Source organism: Eutrigla gurnardus (assembly GCF_963514095.1).
Source record: "Eutrigla gurnardus genome assembly, chromosome: 17".
NCBI lineage: Eukaryota > Metazoa > Chordata > Actinopteri > Perciformes > Triglidae > Eutrigla > Eutrigla gurnardus.
The window spans coordinates 5,067,131-5,089,894 of record NC_139928.1 but is presented as its reverse complement, the minus strand read 5'-3'; the positions used below and the strand labels follow the sequence as shown (position 1 = coordinate 5,089,894).

Sequence of the window (22,764 nt, the reverse complement as noted above, 5' to 3'; positions counted from 1 at the left end):
ACCCACGTGAGCGTTGAAGTCCCCCAGTAGAACAATGGAGTCCCCGGTTGGAGCACTCTCCAGTACCCCTCCCAAGGACTCCAAGAAGGCCGGGTACTCTGCACTGGGCCGAAACAACAGTGAGAGACCTATCCCCGACCCGAAGGCGCAGGGAAACGACCCTCTCGTTCACTGGGGAAAACTCCAACACATGGCGGCTGAGCTGGGGGGCTATAAGCAAGTCCACACCAGCTCGGCGCCTCTCACCGCGGGCAACTCCAGAGTAGAAGAGAGTCCAGCCTCCCTCAAGGAGTTGGGTTCCAGAGCCCTGACTGTGCGTGGAGGTGTGCCCGACTACCTCTAGCCGGTAGCGCTCTACCTCCCGCACTAGCTCAGGCTCTTTCCCCCCCTGTGAGGTGACATTCCATGTCCCCATGGCTAGTGTCACCGTCCGGGGATTGGGTCGCCGGGGCACCCGCCCAGGACAGCCACTCAAATCGCACCGCACCCGCCCCTTCTGAACCCAACTGCGGGTGGTGGGCCTACAGGAGGGCGGGCCCACGTCGCTCCTTCGGGCTGTGCCCGGCCGGGTCCCGTGGGCAGAGACCCGGCCACCAGGCGCTCGCCTGCGAGCCCCAATCCCGGGTTTTTACCAGAGGAAGTGATTTTTGTAGTGTTGTATTATGTAACTTCTTTGTATTGCAGGCTCAGTTGGCATCATAGTGATCCATCCATCCATCGTCTACCTCTTATCCTGTGGGGTGGGGGCAGCAAAAAGAGCTGGCCAATGGCAGAGCAGTGAGGCAAGAACAGGTTCATCTGAGATTCTAAGAACCACTGAGACTGACCAGCTGGCCAAACCATCAAGTGTCCATGAGGTCATCAGGAAATCCTCAACATGCGCAAATCAAAAGTTAATTTATATTCAGATATTCACACCGAAGTGAATGGTGAACCTTGCAGCGAGAATTATCACCAACTTTGCAGAACTTCTTTATTTCATGGTTTCTTTTGTATGACACCTTTAAGAGTCAGTTTCAGCGTTTTTCTCAGGAGTTGAGGCAAACACAGGACTTTCACCCAGGAGACCACTTATTGTGACTTATTTGACTGTACTGTATTTACATGACTTACTTGAAGTGCCCCAAGGAACTTTAACTTTCCAATCACCAGACTCCCTTTAGAAAACCTCTCAATTTACAGCAGCAGAGTCCGATAGCCTGCCATGTTATGTCCTGGTTCTGGTCCTCCTGTGCCTCCCTTCCCCTCCAGCAATACAACCTGGGCCTCCAGCAGCACCTCCCGTCGCAGAGGGCAGCAAGGCCAGATCTGGGTCTTCTGGATCCCTACCGAGTCTGAGCTGAAGGTGTTTCAAGTGAATATGCATGAATTGATCGAATTTTGCAAGAATCTAACCTGGTTGCACAGATGATAAGTATTAACAATAACTATAAAGAAATAACCACTTTTCTCGGTGGCAGTCTTGATAGCTGATGTGAGGCATTCGTATTCAATTGAGAATTGAGTTTGATAACCAGTTAAAGTTCCTCACAGTAACTTTAATTCATTCCAAGTGAGGTAAGTTACGTTAATGTATTTCTTTCATCCCAAACTACAATCGATTCCAACTAGACTGCACTATCAGTTATATGTTGAGTGAAATGTATTTTCACCCAGGAAATGCTCATAGTTTGAATACTACTTGTACTTGAGTATTTGGTTCACATGGGACACATACAGTGTCCTGGGTGGAAGTCATGTGCTGTTATTCATCCCCCGACCTCCTCCCCATATCTGGTCTTCCATGGACTCAACTCATACGTGATACGTCAAAAGTAAACTTCATCCTGGCATTACGTCTCCCTTGGCAACAGGATTCACAAAGCAGTTTCGTTGGATGAGGCTGATCATTTTCAGGAGACGCATCACCCAGGAGACTGCATCACCCAGGATTTTTTTCGTGACAAGATTTTCCACAGACCTCTGTGAGCTTGAACAGATGGAGGTCTGGGTAAATTTTATTTCTGCAGCTGAAAAGGTGGATTAACTGGGTTAAGCTGAGTTTTACCCTCCATTGTATCCACTGTATCGCTGCTTTCAGACCTGGTCAGTCCGCCCATCTCTCTCTCTCTCTCTCTCTCTCTCTGCCTTTTCTCTTTCTTTATCTCCTCATCTCAACCTGTGATTCACTCAATATCCTTTTCTCCTCCTTTCGCCGTCTCTCTTTTTCTGTCTCAGTCTGTAAAGTAATAAAACGGTGATGATTCCACAGGGAACTTTTCTCACCCCTACTGTTTGATGTGGCGGCTGTCACGTGTCCTGGTAATGAATTCATTGATTCAATCAGGCTCTGATGTCTGAGTTCTGCTGTTTTGTGTGGAGGTATAAAACAGACGGGGAGCAGCGTCTCCCACTGAGGCTCAACCTCCCGCTTCTCTCTCACCCATCCCTCCCTCCGCCATCTGCCTTCACGGTTCTACCTCCTGGGTTTCAGGTGGAATTTGAACTAATAATAACTTATCAAGTGTTAATGACTGGTACAAATAAAAAAGTAGAACCTTTATGCAGCGTATGCACCTTTCTACGCCTAAAAGGTCTATTTCCTGCAAGCATGTTTTTTGTGCGTCTTTGATTGGTCTCATATTTCAGTTTTATTTTTGTTCAAATGTGTTTATGGCCACTGGCAGTAATTAGATGCGTGTTGAAGATTGTAATATTGTAAGTCAAAGAGATGTATTTTGGAGTAATAGTCACAGTTTCTCAGCTGGAGTAAATGTTTTATTATCAAGATCACGTTATCATTACTGTTATGATCTTTGCTTATGAGCTTGCCGTCATTAGATGGGTGCGTCTGGAGGACAGTGCTGTGTTCTGCAATGAGCTGCTTCCTTGGTGAATCTATCACAGTGAGAACGGATAAAAGGACTCAACATTGGAAAACATAGAGCAGTTAAATGAAGTCTGTGCAGCAAGGGTTCGGTTGGTCCAGTAACGGAAAAGTCATCCAAAACACACAAGATCTGATGTGAAAGTGCCGGAATGGTGTGAAAAAAGCTGGGAACTAATGACGATAACAGAACAGATGACCTGTCACGGACAAAGGCAGGTGCACAATTAAAGGAGGGTGATAACGAGGGACAGGTGCAAACAATCAGGGTGGGCAGTCACACAGGTGGTAAACTGGGACTGCAGATGAAAAGTAGTTAATTTAATAATTCTAATTTACATGCCCGCGACCCTGAATACAGGATAAGCGGTAGACAATGGATGGATGGATGGATGGATAATTTACATGGTGTTTTATTATACTTTGTTCATAAATATGCACGGCCCCTATAAAATAAACCAATAAAATAAATAAACTCACAAGGACAGGACGTGAAGTATCTGGAAACTGAAAACACGAAACAACATAACCTGAGAGGAGGGCAGGACAGAGTGTGTATAAAGCACTCTGTCTGTGCTCCTTTGCTTCAAACTGTACCCCTCTAGTGTCCCATGTGGACATGTCAGGAACTGCGCGTCAATGTACACGAGTTACATGAATAGCGTATTTTCAAAATAAACTCCAATTTTAGGAAAAGTGTGTGGTTGGTGTTAATTTGGCTGAATAAAGACTTACTAACAACTCAGGTGACTAGAGAGTGACAAACAAGCCAGGTGACTACAGAACATGACTAAGGATACACACCATTACTCATTACTGACGACTCACTTTACTACAGGGTTACTAAGGACCAACGAGTCACTGATGTGACTACAGGGTCACTACCAACTCAAGTGACTGGTCACGTTGGAGGTGGTTACTTTGGAGTGAGTTGTCACACAGATGCTAGAGCAGGGGTCTCAAACTCTAATTGGCTTAATGGTGTCGTCATCTCATAGGAGGGCCACGTCAATATTCTCCTCTCCCTTCTACTTCTCATACTGTCGCCGTGCTTAGACGAGTATGTTGGATATTCCTTGTTTTCCTTTAGAACCGCCACTTTTCCCTTACATATCAGGCATGCAGCATTTCCACTGAACCCCACAAAAAAAATACTGCAACGTCCATCTTTTCTTGGAAAAGCCACATCTTTGCTGTTTGTTGCAAAACAAAGTAAGCGACAGCCCCGCGCATTTTTTTGGAAAAACGCCGTGGTCAAGGCTGGACATGCGCAACACCACAACCTCTGACCTTTGCCATTGTATTATGCGAATAAAATATTTTTTATTTAACTTTTTCAAACAAATATAATTGGGTTTTTGTTAGGAGGGGTATTAAATTGATATGAAACAAGTATAAAATAATCAAATAAGTTCATGTAAAAAACATCCTTTTGCTCTCTGCGCCTCCTCCTGCTGTTTCTCTCCACTTCCTCACTGTCACCTCTGGTTCGCTGCCCCTCCGCTCTGTGCTGTACCCTCGGCCTGAGAGAAAATCAAGAGAATTTGAGCTGGTGGGAGGAAGCAGAGGCAGAGAGGGGGGAGATGAAGAATAAAGGAAGGAGGAGGTGAGAGGGAAAAGAAGGGAGGATTGGAGCTCACGCTCGGCTCCGGAGGAAGCGATGTAGAGACACTTCTGACTTGTGCTTCTCTGAGCCTCGAGGCCGATGTGTTTGCCGAGGTAAAACCAGGTGAGAGAGTCCTCGGGGACCACCCAGATGTCAGGTAACATCAGGTGCTCGTGGGTAGAAGCTCTCCTCTTACAAAACTCCTGCCAGAGAGGCCAAACACATTCCAGTCACGGACGAGGCCGACATAAATTCAGCCTCGGCACGGATGCAAGTACCCTGTTTGTCAGAGTGCCCTGGGAGAATGCATGGCATGTGAGGATACACGTGTAACCCAACATGATAGCAGGCATTAATACTCCCTTATCACTCTGATGAAACGGGTGCCGTGGTGTTTATCGTTGTTGTGTTAGAGGAGGCTGCTCCTCTATGTTCATATTGTAGTGTAGAATTGTATTTTAATACAACCTCTGAGAGCAAATCAGGTTCAACTTCCCTGCTGATGCTCTATTTGTATGCGTTTTCCACAGAAGCAATTTCAGCATCCATTCAGCCTGTCGATCTCCGCTGAGAGTGTTTGTTTCATAATGACAAGCAGATCTACAGGTCTACATTTTCTCCCGAATCTATTGCAGCATCCACAATGCAGTAAATGATTGGTCTCACATATACAGTGTGTACTCCAGGACTACATTAACATCAGGAAATTCGGGCTTCGCTCAACCAATAAGTGAGCTGTCCGTTTCTTTTAAATGAAGCCAAAGTAATTCAACTGTGCAGTAAAGGCTTTTCAGTCAGCTCCACCTATAGGAGCTGAATCCCATTTACTTACTTGCAAAAGCTGGGATAAACTCTTGCTCTTATAATTAGAAAGCAAAAATATGATAGCTGGGGTTTGCATATAGTATCCTGATTTGAAGCTTTTGTAAGCGTCTTTTAATGGTGTTTTTCATAGCAAACATATGACTGGAGGGATGTGTTGCACTTTGACAAAAAACTAAAACCCCAAAGTGGGCCACTGAGGATTATGGGCCCAGCTCATTTATAACAGTAAACACAGTAGATTGTTTCTATGTTGTGCAGGTGTTCTAACAGCAGTGTAACAGTCAGATTTAAAGCGGACATCGTGGGACGATTATCCTTTTTGTCCTTTTTCCCATTTGAAGGACTAACTGAAGACATGATAATGACAGAGATAGTAAAGATAGATCAGGTTTATATTAATATATTTGATTATGATGCAGTAAAAGCTTATGAGTCTAGCCATTCCCAACATTTATAAACCTTTTATTTTATTTTTTAAAACGTGCTGAACCCTCAGAGGGTGTAGCATCTATTAAATTTTTCACTTTTCATGAGTGTTTCAATGAGTGTACAATCCTGAAACTAAGTGGAGTGGTTGTGTTTTTGGTAGCTGAGAATGTTCGTTTCATATCCACATACAAAGCAGGTCCTCTTTGCCGTGTTCTGCCTCCATTTTCCTACTGTAAAGGACAAAGCAAACACTGGTTGCCCCGAGTCTTTCGACTTTTTTTTTTTATGTTACTTGAAGGCCACCGTAGTCATCAGTCTGGTCTCCTAAAAATGTAAAGATCCACACAAGAAAACTCAGTCTGTGGAAGCCCTCAGCAAAAAATCCAAGACTCTCACCCAGGAGACTGCTGTTTGTGTCCTGTGTGAACCAAGTGCTTTTGTTCTCTAGACACACCCAAGGATCTTAGTTTAGTTTTTGTTTTGTGTCGATTTTGTATAATTTAAAGCCAAATCCTGATCTTGTTTTCACAACAAAAAAACTATGTACTAGCCTTCACAACCTGCTGTTATCCAGTGACATATACACAAAAAACACATGAGACCGCTAGTTATAATATAATAAGGTTTATTAAAATCAGTAATAATGATCACAATCAATAACACTGCAATTAACAAAGCCTTATTACCTAATTACCTAACACACAAAGCTAAGCTAAACAAGGGAAGAGACACACGTGGAGTGTGTGTGTGTGTGTGTGTGTGTGTGTGTGTGCGTGTGTGTATGTGTGTGTGTATGTGGGGGAGGAAAGGTGATGAGCGAGAGATGGCCGGGCGCAGCCACCAGGTGGAGCTATTTCTCACAGCGTTCAGGGGCGGAACCGCTGATGTCAGATAGAATAGCGAGAGAGATAGAGAGGGCGAGATGGCCGGGTGCAGCCACCAGATGGAGCTATTTCCTTAGCGTCCGGAGACGGAAACAGCTGGCGTAGGATACGTGTGGGGGCGGTGTATGTGTGTGCACATGTGTGTTAGCCGGAACAAAGACAGAGGGAATGCGCGCGTAATACACAAAGGATCAGTAAGCTATTACCATCACACGGGAGCCCGTGAATGAACTGGCGTTCGTTCGGCGGGACCCCGGTCCTTTAACTGATGGTAGATCACTTACTGAGCTCGTGAATGTGTCCGAGGTTGGACACACACTGTTACCGAAATAAAACCCAGCGGCGTGGGTACACAATCAGCATTCGAATACAACAACACAGAAAGCAACGGACTCAGCGGTCTGTGATCAAAACTTAAAACACGTTAACAAGAATTACAAGCATATCCTACACTATCAAACTTAAATGTCTCTGCCCAGACAAATAGCCGCTTACTTCGGTCGATGTGTGGGCTATCAGCCCGTCCTTATGCGGTGGCGGTGCTTCTTGACGCGCCAGCGGCGACGGCCGGTAGTTTGCGAGTCCTCAGCGGCAGCGGGGAATGCGACGAGTCGGTTGAGTCCAGACGAGAGCGGGGCTAAGCAGTTATCCTTCTCGCTAATCAACTCGAATGTAGAAAACAGTTCGTGTTCCTTCCTTCCGCATCGCGCAGCTTGGCGATTTAGTCAGCTGACTTCAGACAAAAGCGGGGCTCAGAGGTTATCCTTCTTGCTGGTAGCTGGGATAAAGGAACCGTTTGTGTTCCTCTTCTGCAGGCAAACAAAGAATCACGCGGTTGTGGCGATCTTCTCAGAATTCAAAAATGTAAAAGAATAAAGAAAGGCCGAGTCGCGGAAAAGGGGGAAAACAGTCTGTCCCTCGTCCAGTGAGTTTGGGGAAAAGACTGTGGCCTAGGACAAAGGAAACGCTGCAGACGTTAAAAGTTCCTGCCCTGTGGTTGTCAGCCAATAGAAGAGTTAGTGTGATGTCACATTTCACACCTTGGTGAGAAGTAAAACAAGATGGAGGTTTGTAGTTATTTTACCTCCTTTGTTCCTTTGTTCTGACTGCATATGAAGGCTTCTGGGCCTCTGTGTAGGCCGCTCTGTGTAGTCCTTATGGTGAGGTCCCTACAAAATGATCCATAGATTTGAGCTTCTCAAATCTAAGAAAGTGCTGCTTTTCTTCTATTATATATCGAAAGGTTTCGGCAAAACAAGCGGTGTTAAGATGTCGCGATGAGCTCTGTAAAATAGCGACAGACATTTTTGGCTAGTTGAGATTTTACAGAGCTACGTAATCAATCAATGAACTCTTGACATGGAAGTCAATTTTTTATCTTTTCGGAGCATCATAAACACATAAACACAAGTATATTGGAGCTTTCAACCAACAACTCAGGGTCTTCAGTGATCAAATGAAGCTGGATGATATTTGAAATCACCGATCTAAGACTTAGAAAGTTAGTAAGTGGAGCTTTAGGCTAACACTTTTTTCCTTGCCAGTAATGGAAATAGTTTGACTGTACAGACGTCGGATGATATAACACATTGGCATTATTCAACTAACAGGTCAGGCATTTGAGCTTTGATAATGTCTTAGCCGCTGAGACTTGGAGCTCCTTCACGCTGTGAGTTTGTTTCTTTGTTGTCAATCAAACATATTTTTCGGTGACGTTTCCATTTATTTCTGAATGTGACTGTTCAGCTGGAGAGCCGTAGTCGCAGAAGTTTTTCCTCTTTCCACTATACATTCTGATTGTCGATTTTTTTAATGTGAAAATGAGTCTAATTAGATTAAGGAGTGCTCGTGACTGCTTAGTCACAGTACTTATCAGGCCCACAGTGTACATTTCTGTTTGTAGATTGATGGAGATTTCTTGCCTGTTTTGAAGTCTGATTGCAGTTGATGAAGTGCTATTTGAAATGTTGTTGAGGTTTTCTTTGAGCGAGGTCTCCTGTGTGTTTGTGATGGTTTCATCAGGAGGCTTTGATCTGCTTTCGTTTTTTCTCCAGATGCTTTTAAAAGGTAGACATTATTTTTGAAAGCATCAAAGGTAAAAGCTCTTTCTTTCGCTCTCTGCTTCACACCAGAACTCTTTGCTTTTGTCTTTCTTGCTATAAGTATTCTTAAAGTAGTACTTGAGTATAACCCCATATAACCCCCCGCCCCCATAACCCAGGAATATATTGTTTCTTTCGGACCCCGCAGTGGCAGTCTCGAGGTCTCTGTTCTACCTCCACTTTAATTACTTACTTGAGTTTCTCTTTTCTTATCAGATTTCTATTAAAAAAAGTCATAAAGCACAAATTGCTTGATGTCTTTCCTTTGGTTTTCTTTGCGGGAACAGTACATCTTTTTAGATATTACATTTAAAAGGTTGTGTGTTAAAACATTCTTCTTTTAAATTCATTGTGACATTAAAACGTTGATTTGGATCGGCTATCTGGCCCAGAGGAAATGTCATGAAGTGACAAAGTGGCGGCGGTTCAGGTTGTCAGGCTCCACTCGACAGTTCCGGCATCAGATTTTTGCAAAACCTTCATTCGTTAGCCTGAACTGTATTTGGTGAAGGTTAGATCAGCAGCGACGAGCGTCTCCTGTTCTCTGTCAGCTGCAGCTGTCACTTTGGAATCCTGTTAAAAATGAACAGACTTGACTTTGAGTTAATAATTAAATGGTCACCGTCGCCATGTCTCATTACATTGCATTATTTTGTCGGATTCTTTTGTCCATAGTGACATTTAACCTTGAAGTGAAAGAGCGAGATGTCAAACCATGTATGCAGTTAAATATACTCCATTAGACTGGAACAAAACAGTTAGCATATGTATGTAAGTATGTAAAAATAATAAGTTATTTAAGTTAAGTTGTTTGGCACAGAGTTTGGAGTACTGCTCTTCATCTCCACTCTGACATATAGCCGACCGTCACAGTGCGATAACTCTGTTATGCGAGAGGTCCAACTATCCGTGGTCAGTGCTCGGCTCGTGCTTTAGCCAGTTCCACGTCAATGCCTTACCACGATGTTTTATAGAAGTCTGGAATTATGTTAGTGCTGAAAAATGTGCGCAATGTTATTATATATCAAATACTTCCTTTATGTTTTACTTAATCTTTTTATTTTATCTTGCCCCGAGCTCTCCTCTACTCTTCCTGGTGTAACTTGAGTCATTCGGACTAGTTTAGTCGTCCTCAGGTGACGTGGTGCTACTTCACGGTGTGTAGATATCCTCACTGAGATACACTATCTACTTCCTTTTCCCCTTACAAGGCCCCATCTTGTCGGGCAATAAGATCCCATCTCTTATTTCACCTCTCTGTGTCTCCCAGGTACTTCACCAACATATCCATCGGAGGGCGGGACTACTCCTTCAACAGTGATGGCTACCTGTCCAACCCGCTGCTCGATGTCATCTCCTACACCAATGGGAGAGGCTGGGAGGAGGTCAGTACACAGCAAGTGTGCAAGTTTGGCACTGATCACCATAGCGCGAGGAGCTACACGAGTCAACCCGTAATTTCACGGCCCATCAAACACGCTAAGTCATTGCTGCTCAGCTTCACCTTTGTGCTGTCTCACTGTCTCTCCCAGATCTCATTAGAGCTCCCCTAAGCCTCTTCTTCCCCCCATTGCTCCTCTCCCTCCACTCCTTCGTTTTGGTTTGTCAGCCTTGTTAACCGGCGCTAACTCACAGGTCAATATCCTTCTCCATCGGGGGGCCGTGTGTAGAGGTTGTACAGTAATAGCAACCGAATCCAAGGTCTGCCCTCAGCGGGCATTTTCCATTCCTCAGGACTCCCTCGGAGGAAAACAAGTGCATCCTATCATTGATAGGATGATAGCCCCCCCCCAAAAAATCAAGCAAAAAGATGTGCAGCATCAGTCCTTGGATTTCACAGTGTTTGTAGTTCTTTGCCTCCCTGTCAAAACTTAACTTCCTCTTAAGGGTGCAGTTGTGTGTATTTTCATCTTTAACAGAGGGAGAGATTAGAGTGCATTAAGGGGGATTTAAGCATTAAGTGTGTATCAGAAGTAATCAGAATGTGTGCGGTCTACGCCTGACTTAGCAGACGCAACGCGGCCAAAAGTATACGGACAATCACCGTTCACTGTGTGTTTGCTTCGGAGCTGTTTGGTGTACTTCCAGTTGACTTAAATTGCACTTCCGTGTCACACAATGATATCATATTTAAGACGATATATTCTGTGTGGTGGAAGACCCGACCCTGTCTCACCACACCAACGTGCACAAAGACAGTTCCACTGCTTCCCACGGTTAAATTGACATGATGGACTGCCATATCGTCATTGATACATAAAATCCAGAGCTTCCTGAACCGATCAGCCACCAGCTGACAATCGAGATGTTGTGGCGTCACTTTCGGAGAACTGTTGTGTCGTTGTGCTCTGCAGCCACAGCCGGGGAAGAAAGTTCCCAGATGCTCCGCTCCAGAGTAGAAGAGTAATAAACGGTATCTTATACGACTTTATCATTCTGCTCATTTTCCAGTCGGCAGTCTCTGATCCTCCTCAGTTCCACACGGTGAATTTTTAATCTGCCTGGAAATCCCTCCTTTTCACTTGTCAACTAAATAAAACACATTAACTTGAAAATGCCGCATAAAGTTTCTCCCTCTGGACTGAAATTAAATTTCTACTAACTGGTGACAATTTGCATCTGAAAAACCTCAAACTGAATGCTGTTGTTTGGGGGGGGGATCGTGTTTTGCAGAAGATAACAAGCCTCGGATCAAGATTCAAATCAGGGGAATAATACTGACATGTCTTAGTTTAAGACTCTAAATAAAAAGTGCAGCCTCTTATCATTTGATTGCTGAACAAGGGGCATTTATTTTTAGTGCGTCGCCTATTTTATCTGTGGTTTCAAGTCTTCTCGACTTCTTTTTCTTGATGCCGGTTTAACCTTCACAGGAGAGCAGAACTTTACAGCCTCGCTCGGTTTAGGAAGCAGCAAAGTGAAGCATTTTCTGCCCTTGTCTTACCATTACCGTATTGGACTTTTCACCGAGTGAAAGGCCGAGATGCTGACAGACGAGGCAGGTTACTGTCTCATCGTATACTCGTGGGTTTGGAAAAAAGATAGAGGAAGAAAAACTGGCTGCAAGGCTAGGAGAAAACTTCCAGATAAGGGTTTAGTTTGCACTGCTGCTCTCAAAAGACGACTCCTGAGCCGCTCTTTATCTGATGTTCAGGTGAGTCAAGGAGAAATAATCAGGTTCGCCATGTCATGTTTCAAACAGTTACCCAGATGAAGGGAAAAAAGTAATCCGTGTTTGTCAGCCATAAGAGATGTCACTTAGTTTGCCTGAACATCCCGGTTCCCAGGCTTGTATTTTCTGAATGAACTGGATCATAGAGCATATGAGCAAAGCAATGTCTGGGCAGCCGAGCAAGAATATCACCAAATCCAGAGAGAGAACTATTTGGTCTCACTTTTGGGCAAATAATATGTATATTTGGTGCCGGTTTGACAATTAGCCAGTTTCTGATTTCATGACGGTGGAACTACAAGCAGCGTGCAAGGTGAGTCATATGTTTTTTAATTAGTGGAATATTTTTTAATCCATACCAATAGCCACACATGTGCTTATGGGTGCATGATTAATGAAGTTTGGGCTTAATGTTCCATGCATGATGCATTGGAAAAAGCAACAACAGTGCTGCTTGTTATTGTCCGAGCCATATTCACATTTAATATTCCTGAATAACTCAAGAAATAACACAGCAAAACATGTTTTTAAAGCTAATAATGTGCATTTGTCTTTGAGAACAGTTTTCACAATTGTTAACACACGTTTCTCAAAACAATAACGGCTTTCTCAAAACTGCACACACAAAACTGAAAACCTCACACACAAAATGCTCAGCCTGACACTGCCTTTGCTGATGACCATCAAATCTCTTACCTGTTCACAAAATGGAACTGTGTTTACATTTGGTACACACACCATATTTTCAAATGACACACACATACCATGCATTGAGTACACACAACCAGGCATTTACAGCACACTGAAGTGCAACATTGAAAACACAATCATAGAAATGGAACACACCGTATAAATGACGATGACTCTGGAGAATGAGGATCTACTTTTTCATAGTCAAACATAAAACAGAACAAATATGCATCAAAAATAGATATATTTCAGTAAACTGGTCTGCCCCCCCTTACAAAAATGAATTAGGCATCCTTTTGTTTGGCCTTATCCTCCTTGTCCTCCTCTTCCTCCTCCTCATCCTCCTTGTCCTCCACCTCCTCCTTGTCCTCCTCATTGTCCTCCACCTCCTCCTTGTCCTCTTCCTCCTCCTTATCCTCATCCTCCTTGTCCTCCTCCTCCTTGTCCTCCACCTCCTCCTTATCCTCTTCCTCCTCTCACTCTTCCTCCTCTCACTCTTACTCCTCTCCTTATCTGGTTCATCAAACAAAACTGAGGCTGAAGACACTTTTCTGCTGCATCCTGATTACAAACGGCTCAACAGACCTGCATGTTTAGAGATTTGAATGTTTGTGTGTTGAAGGTTGATGCTTTGAGATTTTAAAGAATAGCGTAAAGAATGAAAGTCAGAGTCTGATGCAGATAACAGTGTGAAGTTGTGCAAATTGGGCAGATTGATCGAGCGACTGGCAGTGTTTGGTATAGTTACTTTGGAAAGTAGTTAATTAGGTTACAACGTTACCATCAATTAAAAGTAATCAGTTACGTTACAGCATTACCTGTCAGTGTTAATTTCGTTAACGAAAACTATGACGAAATATGTTCGTCAAAAGCATTTTTTCTATGACTAAGACGAGACGATGACGAGCTAAAAATAGATCCTTGATGATAAAAACTATGACGAGATGTCTGCTTCGTTTTTGTAAACGAGACGGGACGGGACTAAAATGTTAATGGTGTGTTCTACGGACATTAAAAAAAAAACATGCTGTTTTTTTCCTCTTAAAATAGAGAAACGGGGCTAAACAACGGTACCCTGCTTGCCCATGTGAGCGATTTATTTCTGACAACAAAACGAATGCGTAAAGTTGTAAAGATGTGACTAGATGTGTCCTCGTCTCCGTGGCGCATTTCTCCGTTTTGTTATGTATATCGATCATTATTTTCATCCGCCATGTTGCTAGTGACATATAGAGTTCTGTTTATGCATCGGACGCTAGCATTGGCTCCCGTAGCGGCTTTTACAGCCAATCGGAAAGCCTGATTTACGCTTGACCGTGAGTTGTTGTGTTTGCCCAAATGGGAGACACGGAGGAGGTCACAGCAGAGCAAATGACGGTCAAAGAGTTATTGTAGTGATAGAGAAAGTTAAATACATAAATGGCACAGAAGAAGTACACTATATACACACATATTTAGCGTAGGGAGTGGAAACGACCATTCCTGGCAACAAAACCGCCCATGGACACTACCCAAAATAATATCCATATTTCATAGACAGAAGCAGCTCGAAGCTTGATGGAATGGAATTGTCCTGTTTTAATAGCTCGCCACATGCAGACCATAGGAAAAGAATGAGACAACAGATTCAACATAGGCCAAGTTATGGACCGGCAGCTTAAAGCAGACGCATGGGGGCGGCAGTGCTAAAATGTGACTAAAAGTAATGACTAAAAGTTGACTAAAATGTTTTTACTTTTCGTCGACTAAAACTAGACTAAAACTATGAAGGTAAACAATGACTAAAATGTGACTAAAACTAATAACCATTTTCGTCTATAGACTAAGACTAAGACTAAATCTAAAATAGCCGCCAAAATTAACACTGTTACTTGTGAATAAAAGTAACGCGTTAGAGTACTCATGCGTTACCAAAAATGAAAAGCCGTTTGCAGCGCCTCGCACATGCTGCAACTTAACTGACACACACACAGCCTCCTTTAAATGCACCGAGAAGTTGTGACAATGATGAAAAACGTCAGTCATCCAAACAAATTAACTCTGCAGGATAACAATAAAAACAGTTAGCAATATGCCACATAGCGCTTTATTAATTATTATTATTTTTTTGATCACACAACATATGAATCAAAATTTACACCTACGCAGCCCAGGTAGCCTATATATGAGCACCAAACAAGATTAGGTAACTCCTGAATTTTTTTAACCCGAATGCAGTTATGAAAGTGCATAAAGTGCGCTTACTTGTAAACACAATCTGAGGTAAACAGGTAGAAGAATTCAGATCCATTTAGAAATGAACGACCAGTCAACGATCTAACAGAAATGTTAACAGCTGGATCTATGTCGAACAAAAATGATAACAGGCCGAATAAAATCGCTCACTGGCACACAGGCAAATGACAAATAGCCTAATAGCCGAACTAAAATACTATTGAAGTGTCACAGGCCTAAATTCACTTTACCATCGTCTACTTACATTTACTCTTCAAAGTAGTGATTAAAACGTAGCAGAAGAAGATTTTCTAAACGTCTGTCCGACAGTCGATTTCTCCTGGGAGTAAGAACGAGACTGCACGGGTGTGCTTGGAGGGTGGTGGGGTATTGAAGCGCTGACACAGGTAATGTAGGTCAGCAGCAGGGCACAGACGCATCGCAGCGCTGCACCTCCGCTGACACATCCGCAGTCCGGATTTTCCTTTCCGTATCCGGAGAAATTCTTAAAATAACGGATTACTTTTTAAAAAAAATAACGAAGTTACTGATTGATTGACGCACAAAACTAACGCGTTACGTTACACGAAAAAAGTAATTAGAGTACTCTAACGCATTACATTGTACCGCGTTACCCACAACACTGGCGACTGGTACATGAGGTGAAGGTTGTGCAAATTGTGCCGAATTTTCGCTTTTTGTGTGTTAACAATTGTGAAAAAATATAACCTTTACATAGCATTTTGTTAAACACTCTCAAGTGATGTTGTTTTCAGGGTTTTATGCTGTTTTTTCCTGCATCAAATTATGCTTTTTTATGTGTCTGTGTGTTTAGTTCCTTTTGTTGTTTTGCTGCCAAATTCTTTTTTTTTTTCTCACCTTTTGAGCATCTCATTCTGTGAGTTTTAGGAAGTTAGGTGTTATGTGACGCAACGATACAGCAAGTCGTCTTCCATTCCGTTTGTTCTTTGATACAGCAGATCAACCAGACGAGACAGGCACAATCCTAAATCACACAAAGCTGAATCCCATTCCAGTTTAAAAAGGCACAATAAGAATTTTACAACCTGATAACACAGAATGAGAACAACATATCTGCGGGAAGAGTTGATAATTGATTCCAATAATTCAGCAGGTGCTTCACAAAAGGAGCAGGCTTTAAAAGTGCCTTCCTGGCTTCCACTTCCACAACACACTCAAGGTCCCACTAATGATAATACAGTGCAAACACACTAAGATACTTTTGCAGCTGAGGGCAATTTGCAATAAGTATAGATGTTGCCTTTGTGCCAAGATAACAGCAGGCAGAACAGTAGGAAGAGAAAAAGGAAATGTTTCAGGTCTTGACCAACGAGGTGTGAGCGAGAAACCGTATCTGGGATTTTGATCTCGGTCTGCTGGTAGAAATGAGATTGAGTTAACACCAACTCCCTGAGGTCACTACAACTTTCACTGTAACTGCATTAGTGCTGATCTTTGTGAATTAGACAATTTTTTATTTTTTTTGGCAATGCGGCCCATTTGCAAACAGCATGAGATAGAGCAGGAGACACTCTTTGTTCTGCAATGCAGTTTGGGTTCATCCGATCTGTGGGGTTTAGTTTCTGCTTGTTAATTATCCTGGAAGGAGCCCAGCTGCTGCGTGGGGGTGTGGATGGCCGTAGATGTTTTAATTAGAATGGATCTTTATTTTCACCTTCTCTTTGTAAAATATCACGGAGAGCAAGCAATAAGACTGATGAGAAAGCATGAGATCCGAAATGGTCTTAGAAATATATTAAACTGTATCATCTCATTGCATCCCATTAATAAAGCTGCAGTGTAGGCAGTATTATTGAATAGGGATTAAATTAACAAATGCAATCCCCATATTATACCATTTTGTATGTATGTTTTAAGGGTGCTATTTCTCAAATAATGCTCCACTTTTTTTTAGAATAAATCTGAAGCTCAGTCAGAGTGACCCTGAGTTTTTAAACTGTCCACGTTTGGTACTTGTTGAAGTCATTGAATAAGTATTCAAAATATAGCTGATATTACATGACATGGACATGAGCTATGTTGCAATATACTGGTATTGACAATAACTTTAATAATATGATATCAAGTAATTCATCTTAAATCACATTTTTGCACTGTCACAATGACAGACTCTACTAGACTGGCATCTGACTGATGATTATTTTTCTTCTCAATTACTCTTCAAGAATTCTTTCCACCATGATAATCTGATATTTTGACGTCTCTAATGGACAGACTGTCAGTTGTATTGTTAGGAACGGCCTTTTTGAAGTTGGCCCGTACTGAACCAAACTTTTAATCAACATTTGTTCCAGTTCGACTGATGCCATTATTTGTCCTGTTTTCAGAACTATTCCATTTCTGCAGCTGTTTGGAATGTATAAGCTGTTTTGCTCCCAGACCAATTTTGTACTTCAGTTGTTTACTACAATTGCCAGCAGACTGAAAATAGAGGCAGAAATCACTTAAAAGTATGAATGAATCCACTGGTGGTGGGAGTCGCATGGATGAAGGCACGTCCACCGACGCTTAGCTGTCCATTATATGGCTGCCAGTCCTTCGGTACTTATTACAAGCAAGGCTGTATTTTCATTCTGTCTGTTGGAAGGACTTTTGGGCTGCAGCATCCAATCCTTCTCCCCCTGTAATTTCATTATGGGAGTTGAGTGCAGTAACTTTTTTTTATTTTAGCATTCAGGGAAACAAGGCCAATTATTAGTTGTGTTGGTGCTTAGAGGATGTTGACTCCGGATTGGTGACATCAACGAGAAAACAGAAGCTAGGACGCTGCAAGTATGACCGAAATACATAATGAAACAACAGAAATGCACAGCAGCAGGCTGAGAGTTGTTGTGGAAAAATGAATCTGCCCAATAAAGATCAACAACCAGGATCAGCTCTTTCTCTGAGGTTTATTCCACTAAGTATTCTCATCTGCAGAGGAGGTTCACCCCTTGCCTTCTGATACAAAGGTTCAGACCCAGCAGGAACGACCATGAGTCCAACAACAATCTCCCTTTTAAGGAGGAGGAACCAAAGGACGGATCATGTCCTATCTTACAAAGACAAGATGTACAGGCAAGGTCAAGATTTACAGAACACAGGCGTCATAGTCCTGAAATTATCTTATGTCAATGTGGCACTCATGTTCATATCATCTACAAACAGGCATTCATTTTCGTCATAGCATAACAGTCAGATGAGGAGATGCGGATCGAGTCAGCCTGACAAATATTCTGATTATAAAGTACAAACATCCAAAATTCCCATTACAGAGTCCAGATGGCAAAATACTCAACAATAATAATGATTTAAAGGACAACATTTACGAAATGAATGAAATGTTATAGAATATAAGTGAAAGAAGGATTCGGTTCGGGTTCCTTCTGTGTGGAGTTTGCATGTTCTCCCCGTGTCAGCGTGGGTTCTCCAGCTTCCTCCCATAGTTCAAAGACATGCAGGATGGACCTGTCTCTCTCTACATGTCAGCCCTGTGATAGACTTGTTACCTGTCTGTCTCTACATGTCAGCCCTGTGATAGACTGGTGTCTGTCTCTACATGTCAGCCCTGTGATAGACTGGTTACCTGTCTGTCTCTACATGTCAGCCCTGTGATAGACTGGTTACCTGTCTGTCTCTACATGTCGGCCCTGTGATAGACTGGTTACCTGTCTGTCTCTACATGTCGGCCCTGTGATAGACTGGTTACCTGTCTGTCTCTACATGTCGGCCCTGTGATAGACTGGTTACCTGTCTGTCTCTACATGTCGGCCCTGTGATAGACTGGTTACCTGTCTGTCTCTACATGTCGGCCCTGTGATAGACTGGTTACATGTCTGTCTCTACATGTCGGCCCTGTGATAGACTGGTTACCTGTCTGTCTCTACATGTCGGCCCTGTACCCCCTCATTCCGATGTGTCCTGAAGTTACGATCAAGTTAACTCTGTCCCTCCATGTTCTCCTGTCGCCATCCTACTCTATTTAGAGGGCTACTTATTAATATTAATCAAGTTGGTAAGACTTGTGAGAAACAGAGAAAAAGGGGTGATTCTGACTGATATCTGGGGAAAATACGCATTGGCTCTTACAAATGCAGACTTTCGTGAATTAATATTGATTAAAAATATATATTGTTAAGAACATTTTTGTATTCATCAACATCACATTTTTTCTTTTTGCTCAATACAATTTCACATACATTTAATTTAGTTTAATAAAATGATGAAGTGATAATATTTTAGACAGACATGAATGTAAACTGCAATTTGACTGCTTGACGGAGGCGTGGTGGTAATTCTACTTTACAATTGCTATTCTCATCACCGAGTGTTTTTAGTCTTTGCATGAAAAAGGTCCTCTGGTGCTCTCACAGTGAGGAGTTTTACCTTTGCTGCAGGACTGATTTGTTTGTTTATGAACAGCAGCTGCATTACAATGAGCTGCCTCAGCCACTGTGATTGAACAGACAAAGACAAAAACACATCAAAGATCAAATAATCTGTAAAGAAGATATTAGTTGGTTGGTGGTAATTCATTTCAGATTACTGACAGGAGGATTTATACAACAGAGCATTTTTTTCAAAGCAACTGGAAAATTACTTATTGTTCAAGTCAATGCATATTTACTATTTTGGAAGAAATACACATTGAATTCCTTCAACTCCTGCAGCCAAAACTATCGAGTCCTTTGAGCAGTGCACCTCAGATTATTGATTGTAATGGAAATGACATAGGTCGACATGAAAGAGACTAAATGTGAGTATGATGTAGCCTTTCTACAAGGCTGCAAGACATGTTCAAATTGCATCTCTATCTGCAATAGAAATCCGATGGGAGTAGAGTAGCTATTGAGCTGTTTTCAGTGTTCATATGAATGGTATAGAACGAAATGCCGATTGTTGTTCGATTGTTGTTAGTTGGGAAATATGGGGCCGGGGCGTCTCGGCACAGAGGAGGTTAGCTAGGTATCTTGTCCAGAGGGACCGTTGGACCGAGCTGCTCGGCTCATAGTCTGGAAGCAGTCAAAGAATGACAGAATAAGCAAACTGGCTCACTAGCCAGCTGTCCGCTAGTAAGCTTGCTAATGCTACTGCTAACTGCTTTCACTTGTTACAGAGAATGAACTGCACAAATCGGATGATGGGAATGTGCTTCTTGCAGTGTCATAAGAGTGTGACATTACGTTGATAAATTGTACTAATTGACTCTGATCCATGATGTCACCACTGTGTTGCTAGTCGTTCCTGCAAAACATCACCTTGTTGAGTCTGCATCCTCCCACGTTGATTTGAATGTTCATTTCATTAATGTGTCCGCCGTACAGCTTCATATTTCAATGCAACAACTTGGCAGAACAATCGTTAAACATCATCTGTAGCGTTTGTTATATCTGAATATGCCTTTAAGTTATTCAACGTGCTCCTGTTGTCATGGGGTCTCATAACATTTTGATGGAAATCCAAAGGTTTGTCTGGGCTCGATGGTAACAGAGAAACACACTATACCAAATCATACTCTATCCTTGTATTCTGCTGGGCTAACAACCCAGGGATTCAGCCCTGTCTGAGCAGTGTGTGTGTGTGTGTGTGTGTGTGTGTGTCTGTCTGTCTGTCTGTCTGTCTGTCGGCATATAAATGTCTCTTGTTGTTGTTTTATTGTGTTTAAAGAGCAGCAGAAGCATTTACTTCAGTTAATGCCAAATATGTTGCAGGGGTGAACTGGAGGACACATGAGCACAGAAGTGCACCGTGTTGTTTTGTTCCATAATGAACTGTTGGATTCTGCAATTATTATTTACACAGCAGAGAGAGTGAGAGAGGAGAGCAGTTATAAAGAGGGACAGCGAGTGTATAAAAGATATAATAAGTGAGGTTGGCACCAAAGTGCAGCAACATTGTTACTTACCTCTCCCTTGTTTGTATCTCTGGCCCTTGTGTTGGTGTATTGAGCATTAATAAAATGTATAATTATGAATAACATTGGGGAGTTAACCTATTTGTATTTGTGTGCCCTTATCTGATAGTCTGAGAATCATGATTCCACATCTGTCTGTGTGTGTGTGTGTTTTTTGCTATGTAATACATTTTGGGGACATCAGTTCCCACAGTACATTATGGGGCCTCGACCTAACCCCCAGGGACAAAGAGCCTGGCCCTTTTGCACTGGCTGTTTGTAACTTGTAACTTAAACTAGTGGCAATATGAGTGTTTTATAGAGATGTATGGCTCTCTTAATGGAAGGATATTGTACCAAACAAAGTAGTCCATATGTAGAGGTTACTTATATTAATTTGATGATATTTGCACAGAAATGTCATATCGTCAACATATCAAATGAGACACATGGTCAAATACTGATTAATAATAGTGTACAATTACCAAAATGAGCCAATATAGCGTGACCCCAACTCTAATGCAAATACATTTGGGTTATGTGATGAAATTGATACTATGATATTTATCCTAAATGGACCGCATGAATACAACTAATTCTTGACCTAACTAATATCTCCATGTATGGGTATAAATAAAACAAAATCATTCTTCAATTTACAAAAAAAGTCTAGTTTAATTTAGTTCTTGGTACTGATACATTTGGTTCTGGCAGTAGTGGTACATCAACTTCCTGTTTGGTCCATGTGAGTGTGTCCACATGTATTCTAAGTTACACATTATTAAAAGTCTTCACAAGTGAAAAGTTATTATGTATTTGTATTATTTATCCTCACACGTATGTAAGTACAAATCCACGTTAGTTCATGGGGACATTACTTTTCACACACACACATTGCATTGTGGGGACTCACATCTTATCAAAAAGCTGGTCCTCACAAATGGCTAGACATTTGTATACGTGTGTTTTAAGAGGCTTTGCATGATTTTTCACAAATCCCAGCAGCCACGTCTGGCACCATCAGTGAGATCCACATGAGTCCGTATGCAAATACCATCTGAATATGTGAACCCACAGCTAGAATATGACAAAATATAAAAAGACACATTTGCTGTGTTGCGGCTACACATCCATCCAGTGACTAACGTAGTCGATGTGAACAGATTTCACGACACATGTAGGTCACTGTAACACTGTGAGCTGTCTCCTGAGTCAATGTTGCAGCATGAAAACAGTCACTCAACGTGAACAACTGCTCAGAATACAACACAACTAATGAAATAATAATAAATAAGTAAAAATGAAAGAAGACTCAAACAGCAATAATCAATTACATTAAAAGGCAGATGGCCTGAGGTAAATGTCAAAGAAAACCAGCATCAGTTGTGTTCACAGTTGTAAGTCCCTGTAATTGTGTGACTAGTGATTTTGTCCCTTGGGGCTACCTTGGGAGGTTAGAAATCCAGAAACACAGAAAAATAGGGAGCTGCATCAACTTCAATATAGTCAACTGTTACACTGCAGCCTGGTCTCCTAGAAATTACGTTGCAAGGGAAAATTATTTTGTTGTGGATCACATTTGCTCTTGATGTAGGCTATCACAAATACGTTTCAACAAAGAAGGGGAATTGCATGCAATTAACATGCACAGGAATCCAAATAACTGACACTAGGATGCTTCTAGTTCCACACTTTCATCAAAAGTACATTCTTTGGACGTTCAAACAATGTTTTTATACTGCTGAATTCAAACACAAAGGGGTATTCTAGACACAAAATATGGAGCATTTGTCTTCCGTCTTTTTAAGTAAAACTGTTGATGGGAGAGCTAGTTGTGGGTGGATGCAATCGCTTCCAAGTGATGAGTTTGTGGAGTTGGGATTCAAGAGTTATTTGTTTTCAAACTAAAACAAAGGTGCAGAGACACAAATAAATATCAAAAGAAAAAGAGCAACCAAGTAAAAGGAGCAAGTTGTAGAGATGAGATTTAAAAGAAACCCTTGAATTGTATCGGAGGAAATTCATCTCAATAAGAATTATATTTGCAGGTATCAAAAGTATT

General features: G+C 42.1%; 1 protein-coding gene across 1 annotated transcript in view; it reads left to right on the top strand.

Annotated features, from left to right (window-relative positions):
- grin2da (glutamate receptor, ionotropic, N-methyl D-aspartate 2D, a) overlaps window positions 1–22,764 on the top strand; it is a gene marked incomplete at both ends in the record, with an annotated part of 166,154 nt that overhangs the window by 57,674 nt on the left and 85,716 nt on the right. The window contains one exon of the mRNA XM_084031483.1: window positions 9,983–10,097. Within this exon, the coding sequence (XP_083887609.1) occupies window positions 9,983–10,097 (115 nt within the window). The remainder of the gene's footprint in view (window positions 1–9,982; window positions 10,098–22,764) is intronic.